At 45.5% G+C, this 24,627-nt stretch overlaps 1 protein-coding gene across 1 annotated transcript in view; it reads left to right on the plus strand.

The window, feature by feature from the left end:
- Positions 1-24,627, plus strand: part of csmd3b (CUB and Sushi multiple domains 3b) — a 3,002,015-nt gene that overhangs the window by 2,808,908 nt on the left and 168,480 nt on the right. Inside the window, exons 46-47 of the mRNA XM_070874966.1 lie at positions 8,983-9,096; positions 20,386-20,574. Coding sequence (XP_070731067.1) covers positions 8,983-9,096; positions 20,386-20,574 — 303 coding nt within the window. The remainder of the gene's footprint in view (positions 1-8,982; positions 9,097-20,385; positions 20,575-24,627) is intronic.

Below are 24,627 nucleotides of genomic sequence, written 5' to 3' on the forward strand. Positions count from 1 at the left end.
GCCTCCTTTTTTGAATAGGTGCATTACATTTGCAGTTTTCCAATCTCCTGGGACCTTCCCATAATTCAGGGAATTTTGATACATTACAACGAATGCATCCACAAACCCTGACGCTACTTCTCTTAAGACCCTAGGATGCAAGCCATCAGGTCCAGGGGATTTATCTGCCTTTAGTCCCATTATCTTACTGAGTACCATATCCTTAGTGATTGTGATTGTGTTAAGTTCCTCCCCCCCCCACCCCCCCCCCCCCCCCAACCCCATAGCCCCTTGACTATCCACTGTTGGAATATTGTTAGTGTCCTCTACCATAAAAACTGATACAAAATACTTGCTTAGAGTTTCTGCCATCTCCATGTTCCTCATTACTAACTCCCCGGTCTCGTCCTATAAAGGACCAACATTTACTTTAGCCACTCTTTTTCTTTTTATATACCTATAGGAACTCTTACTATCTGTTTTTATGTTTTGTGCTAGCTTACTTTCATAGTCTATCATCCCTTTCTTAGTCATTTTTTTTAGTCAGTCTTTGCTGGCTTTTAAAAGCTTCCCAATCTTCTGTCCTCCCACTAGTTTTGATCACTTTGTATGCCCTTGTTTTTAATCGGATACCGTCCTTTATTTCTTTAGTTAGCCACGGATGGCTTTCTTTTCTCTTGCACCCTTTCCTCCTTACTGGAATATATTTTTCTTGAGAGTTGTGAAATATCTCCTTAAATGTACACCACTGTTCATCAATCGTCCCACACTTCAATCTGTTTTCCCAGTCCACTTTACCCAACTCTGCCCTCATACCTTCATAGTCTCCTTTATTTAAGCTTAGTACGCTGGTTAGAAATCCAACTTTCTCACATTCCATCTGAATTTGAAATTCTATCATGCTATGATCACTCATTCCAAGGGGATCCTTTACTCGGAGATTGTTTATTAATCCTGACTCATTACACAGGACCAGATCTAGGACCCTACTTTATAAGAGTCATATTTTCTGCACAGTTTTACTTTCCACAAGAACAATATTTTCAAAGAATCTATGGAAATTTGTAGAAAAGTATTGAAAAAATCATGTGCTGGAAACTCTGGCCCATTTTGGATTCAAAATTGACATTAGCTGGGGTTGTTGGTAAATAGCACATTTCCACTCCTTTATATCCAGGTTCTGCAATTTAGACAGGGCATGAGTGCTTGTTCTGCCCTCCTGCCTCCATGACACCGGCACCATACAACGTCCGTAATTGGGCCCCACAATGCCATATCTGAATAGTAATCATTCATGAGATGTGGATTGCCACTAAGAGTGGTGCATATCATTTCGGAAGATCAAGACAAGAATTTTGAACTTCAGCAATGTTAGCCCACGTATGAGCTCCTGAGCTCCCCTGCCTGGACATAGCTGCAAGGTGCCAATCTAAAATTCCAATGCCCTGCTGGGGCAGATATCCCAGTATTACAATAAACAGCATGAGCACTGTTAAAGTTTCAACAAACGACCCTGTACCCAGGTTTGAAATGGGTTGATCAATGGGGCAGACAGCTGGATAGAAGTCCCGCCCCACCACATTCTGGCAGTGCAGCTCTGCTATTTCTGGGGTCAATTATTTTTGAAGGTACATTAGAAGCCAACAGTGAGAGACCCCTCTCCTGCTGTTGTAAAAGCAACTGCTTATAACTAATTTCTAGTTAACGAGGTTCTCAAACTTGAGGGTAATCTCATGTAGCAGAATTGTAGGTGATACAGGAAACTTACCTGAGAAAACATCAGCCCGCTGGGGTTTCATAACATTTTTACAAATGAGACAAAGCAATTTATGATCCAGGTGGTATATTTACCAATCAATAACTGACAAGAATGGAAATTTAAGTGCATGATTAAGTACTTGACACAGCTAATTAAAATGCAAGCAATCTCCATAATAATTGTTAAATTAAATTATTTTACTGCTGAACATATAGCTCATTATACATATGGCCATTACAATTCTAGTTTACAATAAATAAACTGAGATCATAGGATTAAAGCCATTTTTTATCTGCTTCAAATAAGTTAAAACCAAAGGTTCAAAAATACCAATACAACAATTAAATGTAAAATAATTGGTCTGAGCTGCAACCACATTTACAGAGAGTATCCTTAGCATTTATAGAACATGCCACACCATTCTTTTAAGATACTTAAAAGAGTAGGAAAATGCAATTCAATCTGTACTTGAAGAGCTAGCATTGGCACAGGAATGATGTGCCAAATTGCCTCCTAAGCTTTAAGTGATATGATTCTGTGATTCTATAGATTGTGATTAATAACATGCTGTTTTACTGTATAACAGCAACACAATTACAGGTAAATGAAGTGGCATTTAAACAGTGTTACTTCATTAACATTCTATGTGGTGAATTTTGTGAAGCTCCACACCATCATTTAAATACTATTTTAAATGTTCCAGCCAAACTTTATGACTTTGGGCCACGCTCCATCCACAATGCAAGGGTTGTCCATAAAATCTGGGTGCACCAGAGTCCTTAGGACCTGACCTGCATAAATAGCCCTCTTTAAGGAGAAGATTTCATTTTTTTTTCATTTTATTTTGTGTTTTTCTGTACCCGTGGCTGCATTTTGCTCCATGCATTCATTGATTTTGCATTATTGCTTTCTCCCCCAGTACATTGTTTCATTATTTTCGATTGCTGCTGGCTTTAGTATCATACCTTGCAAAGATGTGAAAATGGGGAATCCTTTAGTGGTTCAAAAGAAGAGGTGTTAATGAGGGGTCAGCAAATACAGGTCACAGCTATCATGACCCCATAAGTTGTACCTGGACATTTCACAGGAGAGCTTTATTCAATGCCTCCACTTCACAAGGCAGACTGCCACAGCGTTGTACAATCTGCTTCACAATGGCCTGCAGATACTATCTGGATCAGAAACAACTCTTTCGTTAGAAATTAAAGTTATCACATCTTGAAGCTTTAATGTTACCATGTCCTTTTAAACCACCTCAGAAGACCTTTGCCACATCAGGCAATCTGCAATGCATAGGTATATAAGGGGAGCGAAAAACAATATAGTTGCAGCACCGTCGTTTTTCTTGTGGAAAGGGGGCATCAGCTGGATAGGAGATGCAGTTTTCAGCACATGACATGGTTCCCTTGAGCACAGCGTCACACCTGGTACACATCTGGATATCATGGCTCTTCATTTCAACCGAATAACCTTTATGAAGAGCAAGGATTTATACTCAATTAATATCTGGGTGGTATGACCACAGAAATATAATTATGTATGTCAACAGCTGTTATCCAGGAAGCAAATATGATGCCTTCATTATGTGACAGACTCTGGTGCGCACATTATTTGAAGAAGAAACACTGGGCATATGCCTCTTAGGTTTCTATCCACTGCAACAATGATCCCACTGAGAAAGCCCCTAACAGCAGTGGAGCACCTCAGCATCTGTTTGTTGTTCCTTGGCTGTCAGCTCGACCATAAGGCACAGTGCTGCATGCAGTTTGAGTACAAAGAAAGCATGTGTGCAAAAGGGCAGAGGTTGTCCCCGGTGCTTCAATTGGCATCTTCCAGAGGGTACTGCAATTCCCAACTTCGTTTTCTGTCATGAAATATGTGCAGAAGTGAGATACATCCAATTACTACCACATTACAGCCAAGGACTGGCCCACATTTTCAATTGTAGTTTGTTTCTAAGCACATTATTTATTCACAGCATCCTGAAATTTGATGAAGTCTCCTTTTTTAATGGTACATATTTACTCTGCAACATTGAAATATCCTTTTTAAAAACACATCCCATTGTTTATCTACAATCCTGTTTGCCACTGTCTCCTTCCACCTCACCACTGGCTTTTGAAAACAGAACAGGAGAGATGCCTTTATTTTAGATCCTTCAAATTATGCTTCATTCTTTCTGTTGCACCTTCACAGTAGTGTTTAGATTCTTGAACAAGACATTATTGCTGACGTTGTTATCCTTCAGATGTAGCTTCATTTTTCAAACAAGAGTTTGCTTCTTAAGAAGGAAATTTTGCATTCGACCAAAGATCTAGGGAGTAATTTTAACCTACCCTGTTGGTGGGAAACTGACTTCAATAGAAAGTGGATTCGGGCATGATATAAAACAGGCAGCCGAACCTCTCCCATCAGTTTCCCACCAGGCAGTTTAGATTAAAATGATCCCCCTAGTGTTAGAAACAAAATGACCTGGAGTGTTTCACTAATATCCTGAACATTGAATCCAATATAGACCTGTTGAGAATAAAGTTCAGCTTGTCTTTTTGTCCTTGGTTCCCATACAAACCAATTGATTGAGGGAGCTGGAGTTAAATTAAAAAGTAGGACCTATAGGACCTCAAAGATAGTAATCTCAGGATTGCTACCAGTGCCATGTGCGAGTCAGAGTAGGAATTGCAGGATAGTTCAGATGAATAAGTGGCTTGAGGAATTGTGCAAGCAGGAGGGATTCAAATTCATGGGGCATTGGAACCGGTTCTGGGGGAGGTGGGACCAGTACAAACTGGGCGGTCTGTACCTGGGCAGGTCCAGAACCTATGTCCTAGGCAGAGTGTTTGCTAGTGCTGTTGGGAGGAGTTAAACTAATATGGTAGGGGTATAGCAACCTATGCAGGGAGGCAGAGAGAAATAAGAGTGGGCAGAAGCAAAAGGTAGAAAGAAGACAAACAAGAGTGGAGGGCAGAGAAATCAAGGGCAAAAATCAAAAAGGGCCACATTACAACATAATTCTAAAATGACAAAGAGTGTTAAAAAAACAAGCCTGACGGCTCTGAGTCTCAATGCGAGGAGCATTCTTAATAAGGTGGATGAATTAACGGCGCAGATAGCTGTTAATGGGTCGGATGTAATTGGGATTACGGAGAATGGCTCGAGGGTAACCAAGGCTGGGTTCTTAATATCCAGGGGTATTCAATATTCAGGAAGGATAAACAGGAAGGAAAAGGAGGTGGGGTAGCACTAATGGTTAAAGGGCAGGTTAATACAATAGTAAGGAAGGACATTAGCTTGGATGATGTAGAATCTATATGGGTAGAGCGGCGAAACACCAAAGGGCAGAAAACGTTAGTGGGAGTTGTATACAGACCAACAAACAGAAGTAGGGAGGTTGGGGATGGCTTCAAACAGGAAATTAGGGATGCATGCATTCAGGGTACAGCAGTTATCATGGGTGACTTTAACCTACATATTGATTGGGCTAACCAAACTGGTCGCAATATTGTGGAGGAGGATTTCCTGGAGTGTATAAGGGATGGTTTTCTAGACCAATATGTCGAGGAACCAACTATAGAGCAGGCCATCCTAGATTGTGTCTTGTGTAACGAGAGAGGATTAATTAGCAATCTGGTCGTGCGTGGCCCCTTGGGGAAGAGTGACCATAATGTGGTAAAATTGTTCATTAATATGGAGAGTGACACAATTAATTCAGAAACTAGGGTCCTGAACTTAAAGAAAGGAAACGTCGATGCTATGCAGCGTGATTTGGCTCGGATAGACTGGCGAATGATACTTCAAGGGTTGATGGTGGATAAGCAATGGCAGACATTTAAAGATCACATGGATGAACGACAAACTATTGTACATCCCTGAATGGCGTAAAAATAAAACAGGAAAGGTGGCTCAACCGTGGCTAACAAGGGAAATTAGGGATAATGTAATCCAAGGAAGAGGCATATAAATTGGCCAGAAAAAGCAGCAAACCGGACGACTGGGAGAAATTTAGAATACAGCAGAGGAGGACTAAGGGTTTTATTAGGAGCGGGATAATAGATTATGAGAGCAAGCTTGCATGGAACATAAAAACTGAGTGCAAAAGCTTCTATGGATATGTGAAGAGAAAAGGTTAGTGAAGACTAATATAGGTCCCTTGCAGTCAGAATCAGGTGAATTCATAATGGGGAACAAGGAAATGGCAGACCATTTGAACAAATACTTTGGTTCTGCCTTCACGAAGGAAGACACAAATAACCTTCCGGAAATACTAGGGTACCAAAGGTCTAGCTAGAATGAGGAAATGAGGGAAATCTTTATTGGTCAGGAAATTGTGTTAGGGAAACTAATGGGACTGACGGCCAATAAATCCGCAGGGCCTGATAGCCTGCATCCCAGAGTACTTAAGGAAGTGGCCCTAGAAATAGTAGATGCATTGGTGGTCATTTTCCAAAATTCCATGGACTCTGGATCAGTTCCTATGGATTGGAGTGTAGCTAATGTAACCCACTTTTTAAAAAAGGAGGGAGAGAGCAAACAGGGAATTATAGACCAGTTAGCCTGACATCGTGGTGGGGAAAATGCTGGAATCAATTATTAAAGATGTAATAGCAGCGCATTTGGAAAGCAGTGACGGGATCGGTCCAAGTCAGCATGGATTTATGAAAGGGAAATCATGCTTGACAAATCTTCTGGAATTTTTTGAGGACTTAACGAGTAGTGTGGATAAGGGAGAACCAGTGGATGTGGTGTATTTTGACTTTCAAAAGGCTTTTGACAAGGTCCCACACAAGAGATTGGTGTGCAAAACTAATGCACATGGTACTGGGGTAATGTATTGACGTGGATAGAGAACTGGTTCACAGACAGGAAGCAAAGAGTAGGAATAAACGGGTCGTTTTCAGAATGGCAGGCAGTGACTAGTGGAGTGCCACAAGGTTCAATGCTGGGACCCCAGCTATTTACAATATACATTAATGATTTGGACAAAGGAATTTAATCCAAGTTTGCAGATGACACTAAGCTGGGTGGCAGTGTGAGCTGTGAGGAGGATGCCAAGAGGATGACTTGGCCAGGTTAGGTGAATGGGCAAATGCATGGCAGATGCATTATAATGTGGATAAATGTGAGGTTATCCACTTTGGTGGCAAAAACAGGAAGACAGATTATTTTCTGAATGGTGACAGATTAGTAAAAGGGGAGGTGCAACAAGACCTGGGTGTCATGGTACATCAGTCACTGAAGATAGGCATGCAGGTACAGCAGACAGTAAAGAAAGCAAATGGCATGCTGGTTTTCATAGCAAGCGGATTTGTGTATAGGAGCAGGGAGGTCTTACTGCAGTTGTACAGGGCCTTGGTGAGACCGCACCTTGAGTATTGTGTGCAGTTTTGGTCTCCTAATCAGAGGAAGGACGTGCTTGCTATTGAGGGAGTGCAGTGAAGGTTCACCAGACTAATTCCTGGGATGGCAGGACTGACATATGGGACTGGATCGGCTAGGCTTATACTCATGGGAATTTAGAAAAATGAGAGGGGATCTCGTAGAAACATATTAAATTGTGACGGGACTGGACAGGTTTGATGCAGGAAGAATGTTCCCGATGTTGGGGAAGTCCAGAACAGTCTAAGGATAAGGGGTAAGCCATATAGGACCGAGATGAGGAAAAACTTTTTCACCCAGAGAGTGGTGAACCTGTGGAATTCTCTACCACAGAAAGTTGTTGAGTCCAGTTCGTTGGACATATTGAAGAGGGAGTTAGATGTGGCCCTTATGGCTCAGGGCATCAGCGGGTATGGAGAGAAGGCAGGAGTGAGATACTGAAGTTACATGATGAGCCATGATCATATTGAAGGCTCGAAAGGCCGAATGGCCTGCTCCTGCTCCTATTTTCTATGTCTCTATGTTTCTATGATTCTGTATCGATTGATATCTGGTTAGAAATAGGTTTAATGTTATCAGGATAGGTACAGATAAAGATGATTGAATGCTGTGTGGAATATGATAGTTCATGAACATTTGACAACTTCAATGTGTCACACAAATGAATGCAATCGTTCTGTTATAAATAAGTAAGCAAGTAAGTTTAGAAAAATATTCTGAAATTTGCTTGATTTATATTTGGTATAGGAGTTCCGCCTTTCCAGAAGCATTCCTCAAAAGATTAAATGGTTTGGGTAGAGTCCTAGGTAGAGCAGATTGTAGATGGTCTGTGGTCATGAAAGGCGCTATATACATGTATGTTTTTTTTCCTTTCTAACTAGGTTTGGAGTTAGCCCATACCAACAGAAATACTTAAAACTCCAAATCTGGCCACTCTGAACACCCATTCCTCATTTTACATTGATTTGGATTGATATCTCTTCAGTCTTGCTTCGTAACTTTATTTGAAGTCTATTTGATTAAAGGTATAAGTAAATAATGCCAGAAGACTTTACTTCACCCCCATTAGAAACATATAGGACTGAATTTTAATGGGGAAGACGGGTTGGGTACAGGAGGGAAATCTTAGTCGGTTGGGAAACCCGGGAGAACGGATTTCCTGCCAGCACTGAATTTAACGGCAGGGCCTGATTTGCATGGGAAGCCTCTGTTTCCCACCCACAGCCAGCCAGGTGGAGAGGCTGGCTGGCTCCCTGTGCATGGGCCTTCGGCACTAGGCCACAGAGAGGAGGGAGGGAGGGATTGGGTTGCGGCCGGGGAGAAGCCAGAGGAGCAGGGTGGGGGAGTGCCTTGTGTTTGGGATCGGAGGCCCGGGGGGGGGGGTAGGGGGGAGGGGGGAGGCGGTCTCCAATCGCAGGGGGTGGGTTATGCAGAGACCCTGGATTCAGAAGGTAAATTTAAAGGCACTTACCTCCTGGACCCAACAGTCCTTGCCTTGTATTAGCTGGCAGGTTTCACGAGGCCTGTAAAACCCAACCAGCTAAAGTTAAGTACAAAATGAAGGTTAAAGCAGAGGCTTCCAACCTCATTATAATATTTAAACAGACCACCCATCTCCTGGCAGCTGGTTGGTTGTTGCGCCCCGTCCCGCGTTTATTAAAACCAGAAGTGGACGGGTTGGTGGCAGGTTCAGGTCGGAATTCAGATTTTTAACACTTTAACTACCCCAATGCCCCCAACCAATCCTTTTTTTAGGTTAAAATTCCCTCCATCAAGTCAAGTCAATGGTTACAATTTATGTTATGAAGTGTTTGAACTCATAAGTTTAGATAAAAATTTGAAACTTAATTATTGTTCTAATTACCCCACAGGAGACCTGATAAGGTTCCATTGTTTACCAGGATTCACACTGATTGGTAACGAGATTCTTACTTGTCGACTAGGAGAACGTTTGCAAATGGATTCTGCTCCTCCATCTTGTGAAGGTTTGTACTTCACATTTATGCATTCATCACTGTCATTCTTTTAAAACAATCCCAAATTCATTGATGCATTTTAACATAAATGATTGCTTTCCATCCTATCATATTTCTGAAGAGTCTTTGTTGTATTGCTGTAAAAAAATATAGGGGCTGAAATTTCAGAGTTTCAACTCCACGGTGTACAACCACATGTGCCGGCCTTGTCTTAAATCCTGAGAAATTGAGCCATTGGCCTGTTCTGGATGGCACATCAGCAGCGACTCCCCTGATCCACCAACAGAAATGTGATGGCATACAGCCCCTGCTGTAGCGTCGCCCAGATGACTTTCCAGCAAAAAAACAAATTGGCTTCAAGGGATCTTTAACTCCTACGGGAGCCATATCTCTGGTACATTGATATTATTGATACCCCTGGCAAGGGCGGGGGGGGAGGGGGGGTGGTGGGGGCTTTACTGGGGCCTCAGCAGGACTCGTTTGTAAATTCCCAGGGCCAGCCAAGACCTTGTCCATGACATGCTCCCTGATGCAGTTGGGAGAAGCGGGCTTATGTGGACGAAAATTACACCTATGGTCCTGTCAACTGGAAAATGACTGGAGCTAACAGAGAAAAAAGAATTTGCCAGTTTCCAGGTGCAACCTGGTTTAGACCCCTTGATCCCTTGACCAGAAATTCTGCCTAGGTCTGCCTTGGCCAAGATCAGAATTTCAGGCATATGGTCCTTTGAGATCAAATGTAAGAAATTCCATCGACGGTAATATCTGTCGGGTTTTTACTTCGCAGAATCATATCATTCAACATAAACACAAATCAATGAGTGTTTTCTTTGACTTCAAAGTTTCTTTAAAATTGTAACAATTAAACTTTTTATTGAAGATAATCTGTACAGTTACCTATAAAGGACAGTAAGTAGAGCTTTCTGCATTGTTCAGCACTTTGAATAGTTTACATGGTCTGTGTTCCCATACACCTGTAATAATGAATCAATTTGAAGTGTGTGATGCTGTTTGTCTAACTAATGAAGTCCCCACCAACTCCCCCACTCCACTGTACTCCTGCCCTTTCTGTTACCAGAATTACAACTGCAGGTCTAAATTTGATTTGATACCAGAATTTAAAAGCTTGCTTAGCAAAGCTCAGCAATAAGCGTAGAAGATAGAAACTTCAAAATCAATGGCAAGATGCAAACACTAAGTCATACATATTGCAGAGAACAAACAGTAGCTGAGAGTGTTTTATTCAATATCCCTGTAACCTTCAGAACATCACAATTACATTGCAGACTTGATAATCAATAAAGGCACAGCATGTCCTGCTATTAAACAGTCACATAAAAGTTTATGGGCTCAATGGTCAACAATTGACTATCATTTCCAGTCACATACAATACAGGACCTTTTAATTCCTCATTATTAGCTCAGTTACCTCCAAAACTTCACAGATTTGTCCTCCTATAAGAATTTCATATGGCCTGAAATCCATCGACATGCCACCCACTATCGCTCGCTTACCGCCCAAAAACACAAGCTTCATCAAAAAACAAATACATACCGCCGACATACTGCCCGAAGTTTTATGAGTGACATGCCGCCGGGCAGTATGCACATCGCCCGCCCATGTAGACCACCCACATACCACCCAAAAGTGCAAGTTTCATGACATACACCGGAACTGCACACCGTCCTGGAGAAGGTGCTTTTAAGTGGATCTTAAGTGGACGATATGTACACAGAGCTGACAGGTTTGTTTGATATTACACAGATCTTTATAATTCTCCACAGTTTGATGTATTTTTAAATGGATCGTAGTATTTTCTAATGTTAGGCAATAATATAAATGATCTAATAAAGTCTTATTTACTCCTTTATTAATGAACTATAATAAAAATGTTATTAGTCTCTCACCCCCCAGTCTCTTTCAGCCCCCAGTCTCGCTCACCCTCCCAGTCTCTCTCACCCCCCCAGTCTCTCTCACCCCCCCAGTCTCTCTCACCCCCCCAGTCTCTCTCACCCATCAGTCACTCTCACCCCTCCCAGTCTCTCTCACACCACCAGTCTCTCTCACCCCCCCAGTCTCTCTCACCCCCCCCAGTCTCTCTCACCCATCAGTCACTCTCACCCCTCCCAGTCTCTCTCACCACCCCCCCAGTCTCACTCACACCCCAGTCTCTCTCACCCCCCCAGTCTCTCTCACCCATCAGTCACTCTCTTAGCCCCCAGTCTCTCTCACCCACCCAGTCTCTCTCACCCCCCCAGTTTCTCTCACACCCCAGTCACTCTCACCCCCACAGTCTCTCTCACACCCCAGTCTCTCTTACCCCCCCCCCCAGTCTCTCTCATCCCCCAGTCTCTCTCATCCCCCTGTCTCTCTCACCCCCCCAGTCTCTCTCACTCCCCCAGTCTCTCTCACCCCTCCCCCAGTCTTTCTCTCACCCCCTGTCTCTCTCACCCTCCAGCCTCTCTCAACCCACAGTCTCTCTCACCTCCCAGTCTCTCTCACCCCTCCCCCAGTCTTTCTCAACCCACAGTCTCTCTCTCACCCCAGTCTCTCTCACCCTCCAGTTTCTCTCAACCCACAGTCTCTCTCACCTCCCAATCTCTCTCAGCCCCCACAGTCTCTCTCACCTCCCAGTCTCTCTCACCCCCCCCAATCTCTCTCACCCCCCAGTCTCTCTCACCCATCAGTCTCTCTTACCCCCCCCAGTCTCTCTCACCCCCCAGTCTCTCTCACCCCCCCAGTCTCTCTCACCCCTCCCCCAGTCTTTCTCTCACCCCCAGTCTCTCTCACCCTCCAGCCTCTCTCAACCCAGTCTCTCTCACCCCCCGTCTCTTTCAGCCCCCAGTCTCGCTCACCCTCCCAGTCTCTCTCACCCCCCCAGTCTCTCTCACCCCCCCAGTCTCTCTCACCCATCAGTCTCTCTCACCCATCAGTCTCTTTCACCCATCAGTCTCTCTCACCCCCCCAGTCTCTCTCACCCCCCCAGTCTCTCTCACCCCCCCCAGTCTCTCTCACCCCCCCAGTCTCTCTCACCCATCAGTCACTCTCTTACCCCCCCAGTCTCTCTCACCCCCCAGTCTCTCTCACCCCCCCAGTTTCTCTCACACCCCAGTCTCTCTCACCCCCACAGTCTCTCTCAAACCCCAGTCTCTCTTACACTCCCCTCCCAGTCTCCCTCATCCCCCAGTCTCTCTCATCCCCCTGTCTCTCTCACCCCCCAGTCTCTCTCACTCCCCCAGTCTCTCTCACCCCTCCCCCAGTCTTTCTCTCACCCCCAGTCTCTCTCACCCTCCAGCCTCTCTCAACCCACAGTCTCTCTCACCTCCCAGTCTCTCTCACCCCTCCCCCAGTCTTTCTCAACCCACAGTCTCTCTCTCACCCCAGTCTCTCTCACCCTCCAGTTTCTCTCAACCCACAGTCTCTCTCACCTCCCAATCTCTCTCAGTCCCCACAGTCTCTCTCACCTCCCAGTCTCTCTCACCCCCCCCCAATCTCTCTCACCCCCCAGTCTCACTCACCCATCAGTCTCTCTTACCCCCCCCCAGTCTCTCTCACCCCCCAGTCTCTCTCATCCCCCAGTCTCTCTCACCCCCCCCAGTCTATCTCACCCCTCCCCCAGTCTTTCTCTCACCCCCAGTCTCTCTCACCCTCCAGCCTCTCTCAACCCAGTCTCTCTCACCCCCAGTCTCTCTCACCCCCAGTCTCTCTCACCCCCAGTCTCTCTCACCCCCAGTCTCTCTCATCCCCAGTCTCTCTTACCCCCCCCCAGTCTCTCTTTACCCCCCCAGTCTCTCTTACCCTCCCAGTCTCTCTCACCCCCCAGTCTCTCTCACCCCCCAGTCTCTCTCACGCCCCCAGTCTCTCTCACCCTTAGTCTCTCTCACCCTCAGTCTCTCTCACCTCCAGTCTCTCTCAACCCCCAGTCTCTCCTACCCCCCAGTCTCTCCTACCCCCCAGTCTCTCTCAGCCCCCAGTCTCTCTCAGCCCCCAGTCTCTCCCCGCCCCAGTCTCTCCCCCCACCAGTCTTTCTCACTTTTTCACCCCCCAGTCTCTCTCCCCCACAGGGATCTCCCCCCTCCCCACAGCGTCCTCTTCCCTCCCCAGAGCGCTCTCCCCCCTCCCCACAGCGAATTCTTCCCCTCACACAGCAATCTCCCCCTCCCCACAGTGAACTCTCCCCTCTCCCCACCACTCTCCCACAGTGATCTCTTCTCCCCCCTGTCCCCCCACAGCGATCTCAGGCTGGCAGTCTCTGGCCTCTCGTCAGTGCCTCTCGGGGGGGCGGAGCCTGTCAGTCGCGCGTGCGTGCGCACAACTTGGGAGCCGAAGATTCCAGAGTCGAAAGGCCTCCTCCGCCGGACACCGCCCGCTGCACTCTGCCACCGCCCACTGCACTCTGTCATGTATCTTAAATTATTATATATAACTGTATCCTAATATGCTATACATGGCTGTAATAAGACGTGACCTGTAACCACCAGCATACCTTACCACCAGGGGTGCACTTGCAAGAGACAGGTATATAAGGACAGGTCTCAGGCAAGTGCAGCATTCCAGAGCTGTGAAATAAAGGTGCAGGTCCAGAGTGACCTTGACTTCACGACATGCCTCGTGTGAATCTGTACTGAGGGGACAGGACTTTACACACTCCACTCCGATTACCGCCGAGAAAAGCGGGATTAAACTTCCACCCACTCGGCCCTAGCGGTACCGAGCGGTAAAAAATCACGCACCGCCCGGGGACTGCCGAAAAATGGGTGGAACTTGTGTTTCACCAAATTTGGGCCCATTTTGTATGTATTATAAAGAAAAAATACATATTGGCATATTTGATGATTTCAACATTTCTCAGGTTTGAGACAATATTAATAAACAACAATCACTTCTCTCCTCATCTTTGATACCATTAAAACCCTCAGTATTTCAATGTAATATAACACACTCCTGTATCCACTTAGCTCAGTGGTAAAACCTTAATGGCTCAATGCCTTACTCTAGGACTTGAGCACACTGACACTCTAGTGCTATACTGAGAGAGTGCTGTATTGTCAGAGATTCAATAAGAGTCGTGGGTGAGGACTCACTGCCTAGTCAGCGTGGAGTCACTGACATTTATGAAATTGACCTCCATGTTTTTGCCTGCGGTGATCGGCACCATGTCGTCTGTGTAGCCGCCCCATCGGGCATGTGCTGACCTCCTTCCGACTGACATCACCCCCTTTCCGCCCCGCATGGGAAATTGCCCCACAGGAGCAGAGTGGCCGCTGCTTGTTGCCCCTGACAGCATTCCCTGACGGGAAACTGTGTATGTCTGGGTGGCGCGTCCGTCCTTAAAGGGGAGGGCGCTCTGCCGCGACCGCCATTTTATTTTAATTGTCAGCTGACTACCAGGTTGGCCCGACAATGGCACCCATGCGTTCGCCCAAGCCACCAACAGACCGTCTAGCACCCCCTCTTGGGTACCAGACCGCTGGCCCAGCAGAAAACCTTCCCAGTGGCCCAATGGGTGCCACTAACGTAACTGCAGAATTCGCAGTGGCCCCCCGCCTTTACTGAAGGGGGAGGGACGTTGTGACGCATCAGCTCCGCTCCAAAGGCACTTCCACCCCACAGCCGCCACGAATACTGCACCCATCATAAAAAAAAGTTAAAGACCTGAATATCGGTCAACTCTCCATCCCATGGACTGGGGCAGAGAAAAAAGGAAAAAAACGGTCGGTGTGCCACTTTTTAGTTGGGGTGCAATTTCCGCCCATCAGCCATTAGAATGTCCTGCCTACCTGTTCAGGTTTCGGTAAAAAATCCTATGTCACTATTTGGACAAGACTGGGGGGAGAATTGCAGTCGGAGGCTTCCTTCGTACGAATCCCTCCGACCCAAAACAATTCTACGAATCTACCTGTTGATCCCGGAAAAATGTAAGATCCCGGTCGGAGGCCTAGATTTGCTGACCAGCACATGGGGCCTTTCTTCGAAGTACGTATGGAAAAACTGGAGTCACGTGGGCTGGGACCACCAATCACTATGCAGTATTCTCATTGATACAAATAGGAGCTCTGTTTCTACGGACTCCCATTACTATCAATGAGAAAAAACCCTAAAACACTAAAACACAGCATAATAAATAAATAAAACACCTCACATATTTAAAATTAATTGAACTTAAATGAAATTAAATGTTTTGGAAAAAAATATATTTTTTGGAATTATTTTAAATCTGTTTTAATAGTGTTAAAAATAAACTTACCTTAATGGACAAGGTTTTTAATATAAAAATGAGTGCTTAAATTTAATTTTTATATGTTTTAAAACTCTTATGCTGGTAAAAGTAAGCTATGCGCCTGCTTTCAACTGGCGTAAAAGTTTGAAGAACATTTGCTGGGTATGAGTTAGGCAAATAGCCCAATCTCTCCCGCAGATGTCTTTCTTCCAGGGATGCGGAGAAATCTTGACAGATCGGAAAAGCCGGTTTTCGGTGCATGCGTATTGCGCCCGAAAACCAGCTTTTGTGAGGCCTCGCCGGGTCCGTGCGCATTTCGTACCAACATAAGAACATAAGAAATAGGAGCAGGAGTAGGCCATACGGCCCCTCGAGCCTGCTCCGTCATTCAATAAGATCATGGCTGATCTGATCATGGACTCAACTCCACTTCCCTGCCGCTCACCATAACCCCTTATCTCCTTATTGTTTAAGAAACTGTCTATTTCTGTCTTAAATTTATTCAATGTCCCAGCTTCCACAGATCTTTGAGTTGGGCAGATTTACAACCCTCTGGGAGAGGAAATTCCTCATCATCTCAGTTTTAAATAGGCGGCCCCTTATTCTAAGATCATGCCCTCTAGTTCTAGTCTCCCCCATCACTGGAGACATCCTCTCTGCATCCACCTTGTCAAGCCCCCTCATAATCTTATACGTTTCAATAAGATCACCTCTCAGAGTAGAAGTCCAACCTACTCGACCTTTCCTCATAAGTCAACCCCCTCATCTCCGGAATCAACCTAGTGAACCTTCTCTGAACTGCCTCCAAAGCAAGTATATGCTTTCGTAAATATGGAAACCAAAACTGCACGCAGTATTCCAGGTGTGACCTCACCAATACCCTGTATAGCTGTAGCAAGACTTCCCTGCTTTTATCCTCCATCCCCTTTGCAATAAAGACCAAGATTTCATTGGCCTTCCTGATCATTTACTGTACCGCATACATGTGTTTCATGCACAAGTTCCCCCAGGTCCTGCTGTACTGTGACATTTTGCAATCTTTCTCCATTTAAATAATAACTTGCTCTTTGATTTTTTTTTCTGCCAAAATTCATGAACTCACACTTTCCAACATTATACTCCATCTGCCAAATTTCTGCCCACTCACTTAGCCTGTCTATGTCCTTTTGCAGATTTTTTGTGTCCTCCTCACACATTGCTTTTCCTCCCATCTTTGTATCTTCGGCAAGCTTGGCTGTATTACCGGCGAGGCCTGAATTTTCAGCCCAAGAAGGTCTCTCTGTGTCCTGACAACATTCATCTCTTAATCAACAGCACCAAAAATAGATTAGTGGGTCATTTATCTCATGTTGTTTGCAAATTGACTGCCACATATCCTAATAAAAGAAGTGGCTACACTTCAAAAATATTCGTTGACTGTGAAGTACTCTCGAAATTCAAGGATGTAAATGGAGCTATATAAATACAAGTTTCTTCTTTCTTTCCTGGATGTCTATACTTTCTCCTGTTATCCTTTACTCTCTATGATATGCACAAACCTATTTTTAAATCATAGGCATGCTATAAAACAAGCTCATAATGTCATCACACATTCAACAAGGACCGAAGAATAAATCACAGAATGTTACAGCCCTGAAACAGGCATTTGGTCCATCTCGTCAGTGCCAACAGTTTTCTCCACGAGCCATCTATTTTAATCCACTCTCCTGCTTGTTTCATAATACTGTTTAGTATATATTCTGTGACCACAATCAATTATGTCCCGACAAAATGACTACATATGCACCTCCCGTGCAAAGACCACTAAATAGTGTCGTAGACGCCTATGACATGTCATAAATTCTTCAGTGTCACAAGAAAACATGGAGGTGATATTAAACCCCACAATGGGCGGGAGATGGTCGGGAGCAGGGGTTCAAACTTAAAAGTCAGGAAACATTTCCCCAACCCGCTACATATGCACCTGCCACCATTTTTACAACGACACTTATTGTGCTGTGAGTGTGTCCCACCTTGGATACACTTTCTAATGACATTTAAATCAGGTTCTCACAGTGCAGTTTGGAGCCTGATTTAAATTTAACAGCTGCCAGCTGGTTTTCCCAGAGCTGGGGAAACCCAGCAGCAAAAAAGAGATAGGAGCAGCTGGCCGCAAAAGGTAAGTGCTTTTTAGAGCACTCTTTGTGGGCCAGGAGGAGAAGGAGTGCTGCCCCCGTCCCATTAAGCAAACCATTGCGATTGACATTCCCCACGCTCCAACCGCCCATCCCGCCAGCCCCTCCCCCCCCCAATCTCTAGCTTCCGACCCCACATTCGGCTGATGCCCCTCCCTCAAACTCCCGGTCTGTAGTCACCTGCCCTGGAATTGGCCAATCTCCCCTCCTCCAAGCCCTGATCTTTCCTGGTTGCTGGGGACCATCCCTAACTGTCAATTTATCTGACTGTCGGGCAGGAAACCGAAGACAAAAATGATAATGAGGTCCTGCCGTGAAATGCGGCAAGATCTTTGCATCCCCGGGATTTTGGGGGTTTCGCTCTGCCTCCCCCACTCCCTCCCTGCCTCCCCATAAATATTGGGGCCCATGTGTCAGAAGCTTGTGTGTTCCAGCTCCTTCACGCTCTCAGGTTGCATGACTCCCTCGAACACATTTTTGTAGATGATGAAATCAGCAATTATTATGAGGAATCAGGAATCAGAATTCTTTGCAGACATCTGATGTTTAAAAAGGCTACGTTTATGGTGAGATGCTCTCCTTAACATCCCAGCAGCACACAGTGGCCCTCTCACCGTCTATTAAATCAAAGGAAGACTACCGAAATTCTAGCCACCTTTTGGACTATCACGGGGTGAAATTGGCCCACGCCCCGATTGAGGGCGGTAACCGTCCGGAGGTGGGACTTTTGACACCAAGCGAGGAAGTCCCAGCCCGCCTTGGAATTGCCCTTGCCTTCCCTGAAAGGAAGCGGTGCGCAATCTCCTGCACTCCATTTCCTTTGGGGGCGGTAACCAGGATGATACTGTGGTGGGGAGTCAAGCGCTACGTAGATGCTCCGCGTAGAACTGATGCGCTTCAATGCCCCTCCCCTTCGCTTAAAGGGGAGGGCCATTGCACACTCTGCACAGACTCTGATGGCCTCCACTGGACCACCAGAGTAGCGTGCAACTGGGCCAGCAGACCAGCACCCAAGATGGAGTGTTGGGCTGCACGATGGCGGCCCAGACCAAGCTCGGACTACCATTGTCGAGCCGACCCGAGAATCGGCTGACAAAAAAAGATGGTGGCCCGGGGCGCTGGTGCCATCCCCTTAAAGCACCACCCCGAGAGGAGTTGACGTCCGTCCACACCAGCCTCGTGGCCCGCAGGACAATATCCCCCGTGGGGCGGTAAGGGGTCACCGTGTACGGCGATGACGTCTTCGCTGGTTGTGTGGTGACCTAGGGCGTTAATCCTGGGGTGCAACGTTGCCATGGCAGACTCTCTGCAAACTCCGGGGCATCTTCCCGGGAGGCGGTAACCCCCTGGAGTCACTAATTGGGCTATAAAAATTTTTCCCCCTTAATCTAACTGCCTTTAAAATTTTGTACAATTTATAATTAGATCTTGGGCTGCGCTACCAGCCCCCCCGAAACTGTGTGGGAGTTAGCATAGACGTGAATGCCAAAGCGCCGTGCCCCCGCTGAGCGACCCCTTTTTGCCTCGCACATCGTGAACCGGGCCGGTCACCTATCACAGGGTGAAACTTTAAAGTATGGTGTGCTACCCCGCAAGCCACCGTCTTTTATTTCGCCACCCCCTTACTGGTCGGGCTTTAGCCGTTCCTTTCGCAGGGTCCATGCCGCGATCATGTAGCCAGGCACTCTGATTTAGAGCCGGGCTGCGGCAACAGCACCCATTAGTCCTGGTGGCCCACTGGAAGTCTTCAAAAAGGGCCTACAGAGTTTGCAGCATCCCTCCTCTTTAACGGAAAAGGAGGGACGTTGAAACACGTCAGCGCTACGTGGAGAGGCCGTGTAGCGCTCCACGAGGCACCCACATACCGCTCCTAATCCTGTACGAAGTGGTAATTGGAATTTTGAGGCTGGGACGAGACTTCCGTGCTGGATCCAGGAAGTCCCGCATCGCCTCGGTTACCGCCCCGAAATGGGCGTAACTAAATTTTGACCCCTATATCTTTATTGAATTAAATTTAAATAATTCTGCATGAACAGTCAGCCCTGACAACCTCTTTGGGCAATTGGTTTGGTAAAGTTACTCAGCCTGAAGAGAGCAGAAGTCACACTAATGTTTGAAATGAGAAGTGAAGCATCCTGCTTGTATGACTGTGGCTATTGATATTAATTCACTTTCATAGACTGAATAGATTCTACAGACATTTCTCTAGATAATGGAATAATATTCACTCGTAAATTAGAGTCCACTTATCAGGAGTCACAGTTCCTAAAAAGAAATAAACCACAGTGTGACAAGGGGCACGTAGCTCACAGAAGCAAAAGGCTGAAGGTTTGGTTCCTCTGACTCAATACGTCAGTTTTTTTTTCAGTAAGCTACTGAGCTTTATTGCATATAACCTCAATGTCATGCGTTATGTTGTCAGGATGAAATATGAGAGTGTTTGAGATACATTGAGAATACTTTACTCCAGTTACTAATGTGAGTGCAGAGATTGATGTGAGTATAAAATGCAGAAAGCCATTTTACACTCACACGGGCATTAGCGACTGAGAGGAAGTAAATCCAATTGTGTGTGCTCTTCTCCATCACTGCCATCAATTCCTCAATAAGGAATTGTTTAAGAGCCAGAATGCATGATAATTCTTGAAACTTCAAAAGTTACCGCGACAGAATAGTAAACCATCACTTTTCATTCCATGCAGGCCAGAACAAAAGAAATATTTAATCAAAATTAAAAATCTTTATAAGTATTTGGATTTTAGTGAATTGAAAATCCAGTAACTTATCCTCTTGGCATATCCTATAGTTCAGCATCTCATTTGGCTTATTCACAAGAATAAGTCTGCTGAACAGATGTCCTTGTAGTGCTTAAAGATCATTGATTATTTCTGTTTTATTTTCAGTGCTGTGTCCAGTCAATGAAGTGCGAACCGATTCGACGGGTGTTATACTGAGCCCTGGCTATCCGGACAGCTATCCCAACTTCCAGACCTGTGCTTGGAGCATTATTGTGGAAAAGGGTTACAACATCACCTTATTCTTTGAGTTTTTCCAGACGGAGAAAGAATTTGATGAGCTAGAAGTTTTTGATGGTAAACTTAAAATAGCCATAACAGCATTCAAGATTTCTTTACCTGCACACACCCACAGCCTCATTGTTTCAATTATCTTTACATTCATTTCTGTGTATTAGTGCAATATTTTGGTTGAGTCTGTAGTAAAATAATAACCAGAACAAGGATTTCCAATACCTTCAAACACTAGATACTCTATGCTGAATTGTCCCCCCCATCCCCCACCACCCATCCCTCCAGATTTATCTGTGAGCAAGTTCCTGGGCCATAAAAGGGTACTGGGATATTACCAATTTATCCATATTGAGCATCATCTCCAAAGTGGCTTGACTTTATAATTAAAACAGAAAATGCTGGAAACACTCAGTAGGGCAGGAGCACCATGGAGAGAGGGAGGTAGGGTTAACAGTTCGGGTCGATGATATTTCATCAGGATCCCATTACTTTACAATGTTTATAGTAAGGAACTTGCCACATTCCAATTAGTCAATATTAAGTTCTCTTTGGAATTATTACTTTCTTTAATTCCCTGAAGGCATGTGCAAAAACTTAATTAAAAGTTTTCTCAATCGAATCAAGAAAAACAAGCTGATCAGGAACCATAATTAGGTTAGTTTATCAATAGTTGGTTCACCAAAGGATAGTTAAAGTTGGAGAAAGCAACACATGTATTTGAAAAATTCTCCTTGCAATCCAACATTCTTTGAACTTCATAAAATGTTCAGAGAATGTACGCACAAAAGCTTTGCCTTATGCCACATCTCATGAAAGAAGACATTTTGATGATCTATCAATTGCAATTTTGATAAGTTTGAATTTACAAAATTCAAATCCTAGCAGTGCAGGCCTGGAGAGCAAAATATCTTATCATATGGAGAAGATTGCAGAAAGAATTTCAATGGTTTCACTTACTGCAATTGACTTACTGCAGTTTCCCCAGGATTGATAAAGTCATCTAACCTCACAAATCATTATGTACAGATAGTGAGTAGTCTGAAGCGGAATTTGAAAGAACTATAATCTTATTTGCATCTTTAAATATCTTGTGCAACCCACTCCCTCCCTACCACAATATGTTCTGATGTATGTCATCAAATATTTTATTGCCCGCAGAAAAAAATGGAAAAGGAGATCTTTAATGATGTCAACATTTGAGGGCTTGTACTAAACATAATACGGTAAAGTTTCCGCTTTGGGCATAATCAGGAAATTGTGCCCAAAATGTGTTTGAACGTGTGCTGTTTATGGTTACACTTCCTCTAAAATTAATTTGCATAATCACAAACTTAAAACCTTCCCTGAACCAGCGCAATTAGCAGCGTAATAGAACACATTTGTTTTTTTTCCCCTTTCCAATAAAAAGTATTGCTTGATGTATTTAAGAGTCAAAACCTGGGGACCGCAGGCCGAGATTGTGGCCTGGACTCCTGAAAATGTGGGAAGAATTTCCTTTTTTTTTAAATGTAGACTACTTCCAATGGGGGCTGCAAAGATATGTATAATTTGTTCACGGGGTTGGGAGAAAGGGGAATCTTTGTCTGGACTTTCTGGCCTTTCCGAATGATGAGTGCTCTAGATGCACCCCTCGTGGCACCCCACCCACTAATGACAGGATAATTAGGAAACCTATTCTAAATCTGGAAAGTCTGCCGGAATCAGTGGCAAAAGCTCATGGCGACCGGGATTGCAGGCTTGCCGAAGTTTGGGACCAATATTCTGAACTATTGAGATATAAAGTCTTGCCAGAGTAAAATTGAGTTTGTGTAACAAATAGTGCATTCACCTTGTAGTGTATGTAGGCACCTTTAGTAATGACTGCACGAGGCAGGGTATGGTACTTAAACTGTGCAGACCTGCAGTCCTTTATTAGCAGTTCCTGAGTGCTGACAACAAGCTGTGTGTTCCTTTTTATACTGGGTTACCTGCCATGTGCAGGCAACCACTGGGTCTCCAGCAACAGCACCCTCTAGTGTACTGGTAAGGTGTGTACAGTACAATGGTACATTCACTGTTGCATGACAGTGTTACAGACATCACACAGTGAACAGGCATGCCTACACAACAATACTCCCCCTGAGCATTTTTCATATCCTAGTTGTCATGACCAGGGGAGGTGATCAGTGGTGGGCGATGGGAGGTTGTGGTGAGGGTTGTGTGGTTGCCAGGTGTGACCCCTGTGTTTGAGGCTGGCCTCGTATGTTTCCCCTCCCTCACACACAAACCAAGTGGGTGTCACTGTTGTGGGATCCCTCGGAGAGGTAGCCATGGCAACAGTGGGTGGTGTGTATACACTATGATGGGGGTTGTTGTGGGGTGGTGGTCAGGGCCACAAGACTGCGTGGGCTCCTTGTCCACCAATGGAGATGAGGGTCAAGTCATCCCAGGGTTTGCCAGGGAAGCTGGAGGGTATTGGCCTCATGCTTCTGGTGTTGGCCCTGGTAGCCCGGGGCTGTAGAGCTGGTCTGGTGCCGGATGCCATTGGTGGTGGCTGGGCTGCCCATTGACCACTGTCCCTGTAGTGGGTCTTTTCCCACTGCCTGTGTGTGTGTCCTACAAGGGGCATCACATTCATTCCAAAGGTCCAGGCTACATGGTCAGGTAGCCTGCTGAACCTGGGGGTCTCCCACAGGGAGATTCCATTGGCATCAGCATGGTCCCTGTAGGACCCACTGTCCTTTGGCAGTGTCCTACCGGTATACATGACACCTTGGCTCTGATCACACATAGTCGAGCCTGCATTATACATTCTAGCACTTGCATCACTTTTGGGTGTCCTGGTTTCAACAGACATGGTTACATTAGGCATTTCACAATCTCTATCATTATTGTTAAGCATAATAAACGTGTTCTTAACCTTACTGACACCTGCATTCATCTCATTAGTCACATTAGTTAAACCAGCATCACAATTCATGGTTACATTGTATACATTTTCATACTTGCACCCTTCAATTGCATCTTTAGCTTTAAAGTCAGTGTACTCAAATAGTTGGAACTTCCCCTTTAAATTTTTTTGTCTCATTTAAGGGAGCTTTCAAATCCGATTGGCCGCTTGATTACACATGATGCTCCTCCATGTTGAATCGTGGCATGGAGGAGGCCATTTTGAATGCAGGTCTGCTGCTTATGCTGCAGCCATTTTGTGGTGCTCTTTTCTTCCACATGCTTGTGGTGCTGCAGCCATGTTGTGGTCTTGTTGCAGGCAGGCTGTGGTGCTCTTTTATTCCACATGCTTGTGGTGCTGCAGCCATTTTGTGGTCTTGCTGCAGGCAGGCTGTGGTGCCTTTTCCTTCCACAGCACCACTTCACCTGATGTGGACCCAGTTCATCCAATTCCTGCCCAGCAGCATGGGACCGTCGCCGGCTACCATCCACAGGTGGAGTTTGTGCAACATGCCACCCTGGGAGACCTGGACGTCTATACTGCCAACGCTTTGGATTTTACCTTTGGTATAGGTGAGCAGTTTTGCCTGGACAGGAGACATTTTTGGTCGAGTGGCAGGATTCCTCCAAATTTTTTCAAAGGTCTTTTGGCTCATCACAGACTGGCTCGCCCCTGTGTCGATCTCCATGGAGACTGGGACCCCGTCGATGCCCACTTCCATCATCCACGGAGAATTTCCGGTGGAGCAGGTAAAGATTCCATACTCTTCTCCCAGGGTTAGAGCAGCTTCATCTTCATCTGTGGCGGAGCCCTGGTGATTAGCCAACTCATCAGAGACAGTGAGCACAGCCTTTTCTGCACATTCTCTGAAGGTGCCCTTTTTCTTTGCAGCCTTTGCATGCATAGTCTTTGTAGCGGCACTGGTGGGCCCTGTGGTTTCCTCCACAGCGCCAGCACGGGGCCATCCGGTTTGCCCCATGTGACGGACTCAGGGTTGCGGGACTCAGGGCAGCATTTCTGCCTTTAGAAGTGTCCATGCGGTGCACTGCGCTCGCCGGTTTAAAGTCCTAGGTCAGTATTCGCCTGGAGTCGTGGCCGAAACCATGTAGGCCTTGTTCACTTGAATTGCTTTCTGCAGGGTGACTGTGATGTCAGCCAAGAGCAATTTGTGTAGGAGGCCTTCATCG

Source organism: Pristiophorus japonicus, chromosome 1, assembly GCF_044704955.1.
Source record: "Pristiophorus japonicus isolate sPriJap1 chromosome 1, sPriJap1.hap1, whole genome shotgun sequence".
Taxonomy (NCBI): domain Eukaryota; kingdom Metazoa; phylum Chordata; class Chondrichthyes; family Pristiophoridae; genus Pristiophorus; species Pristiophorus japonicus.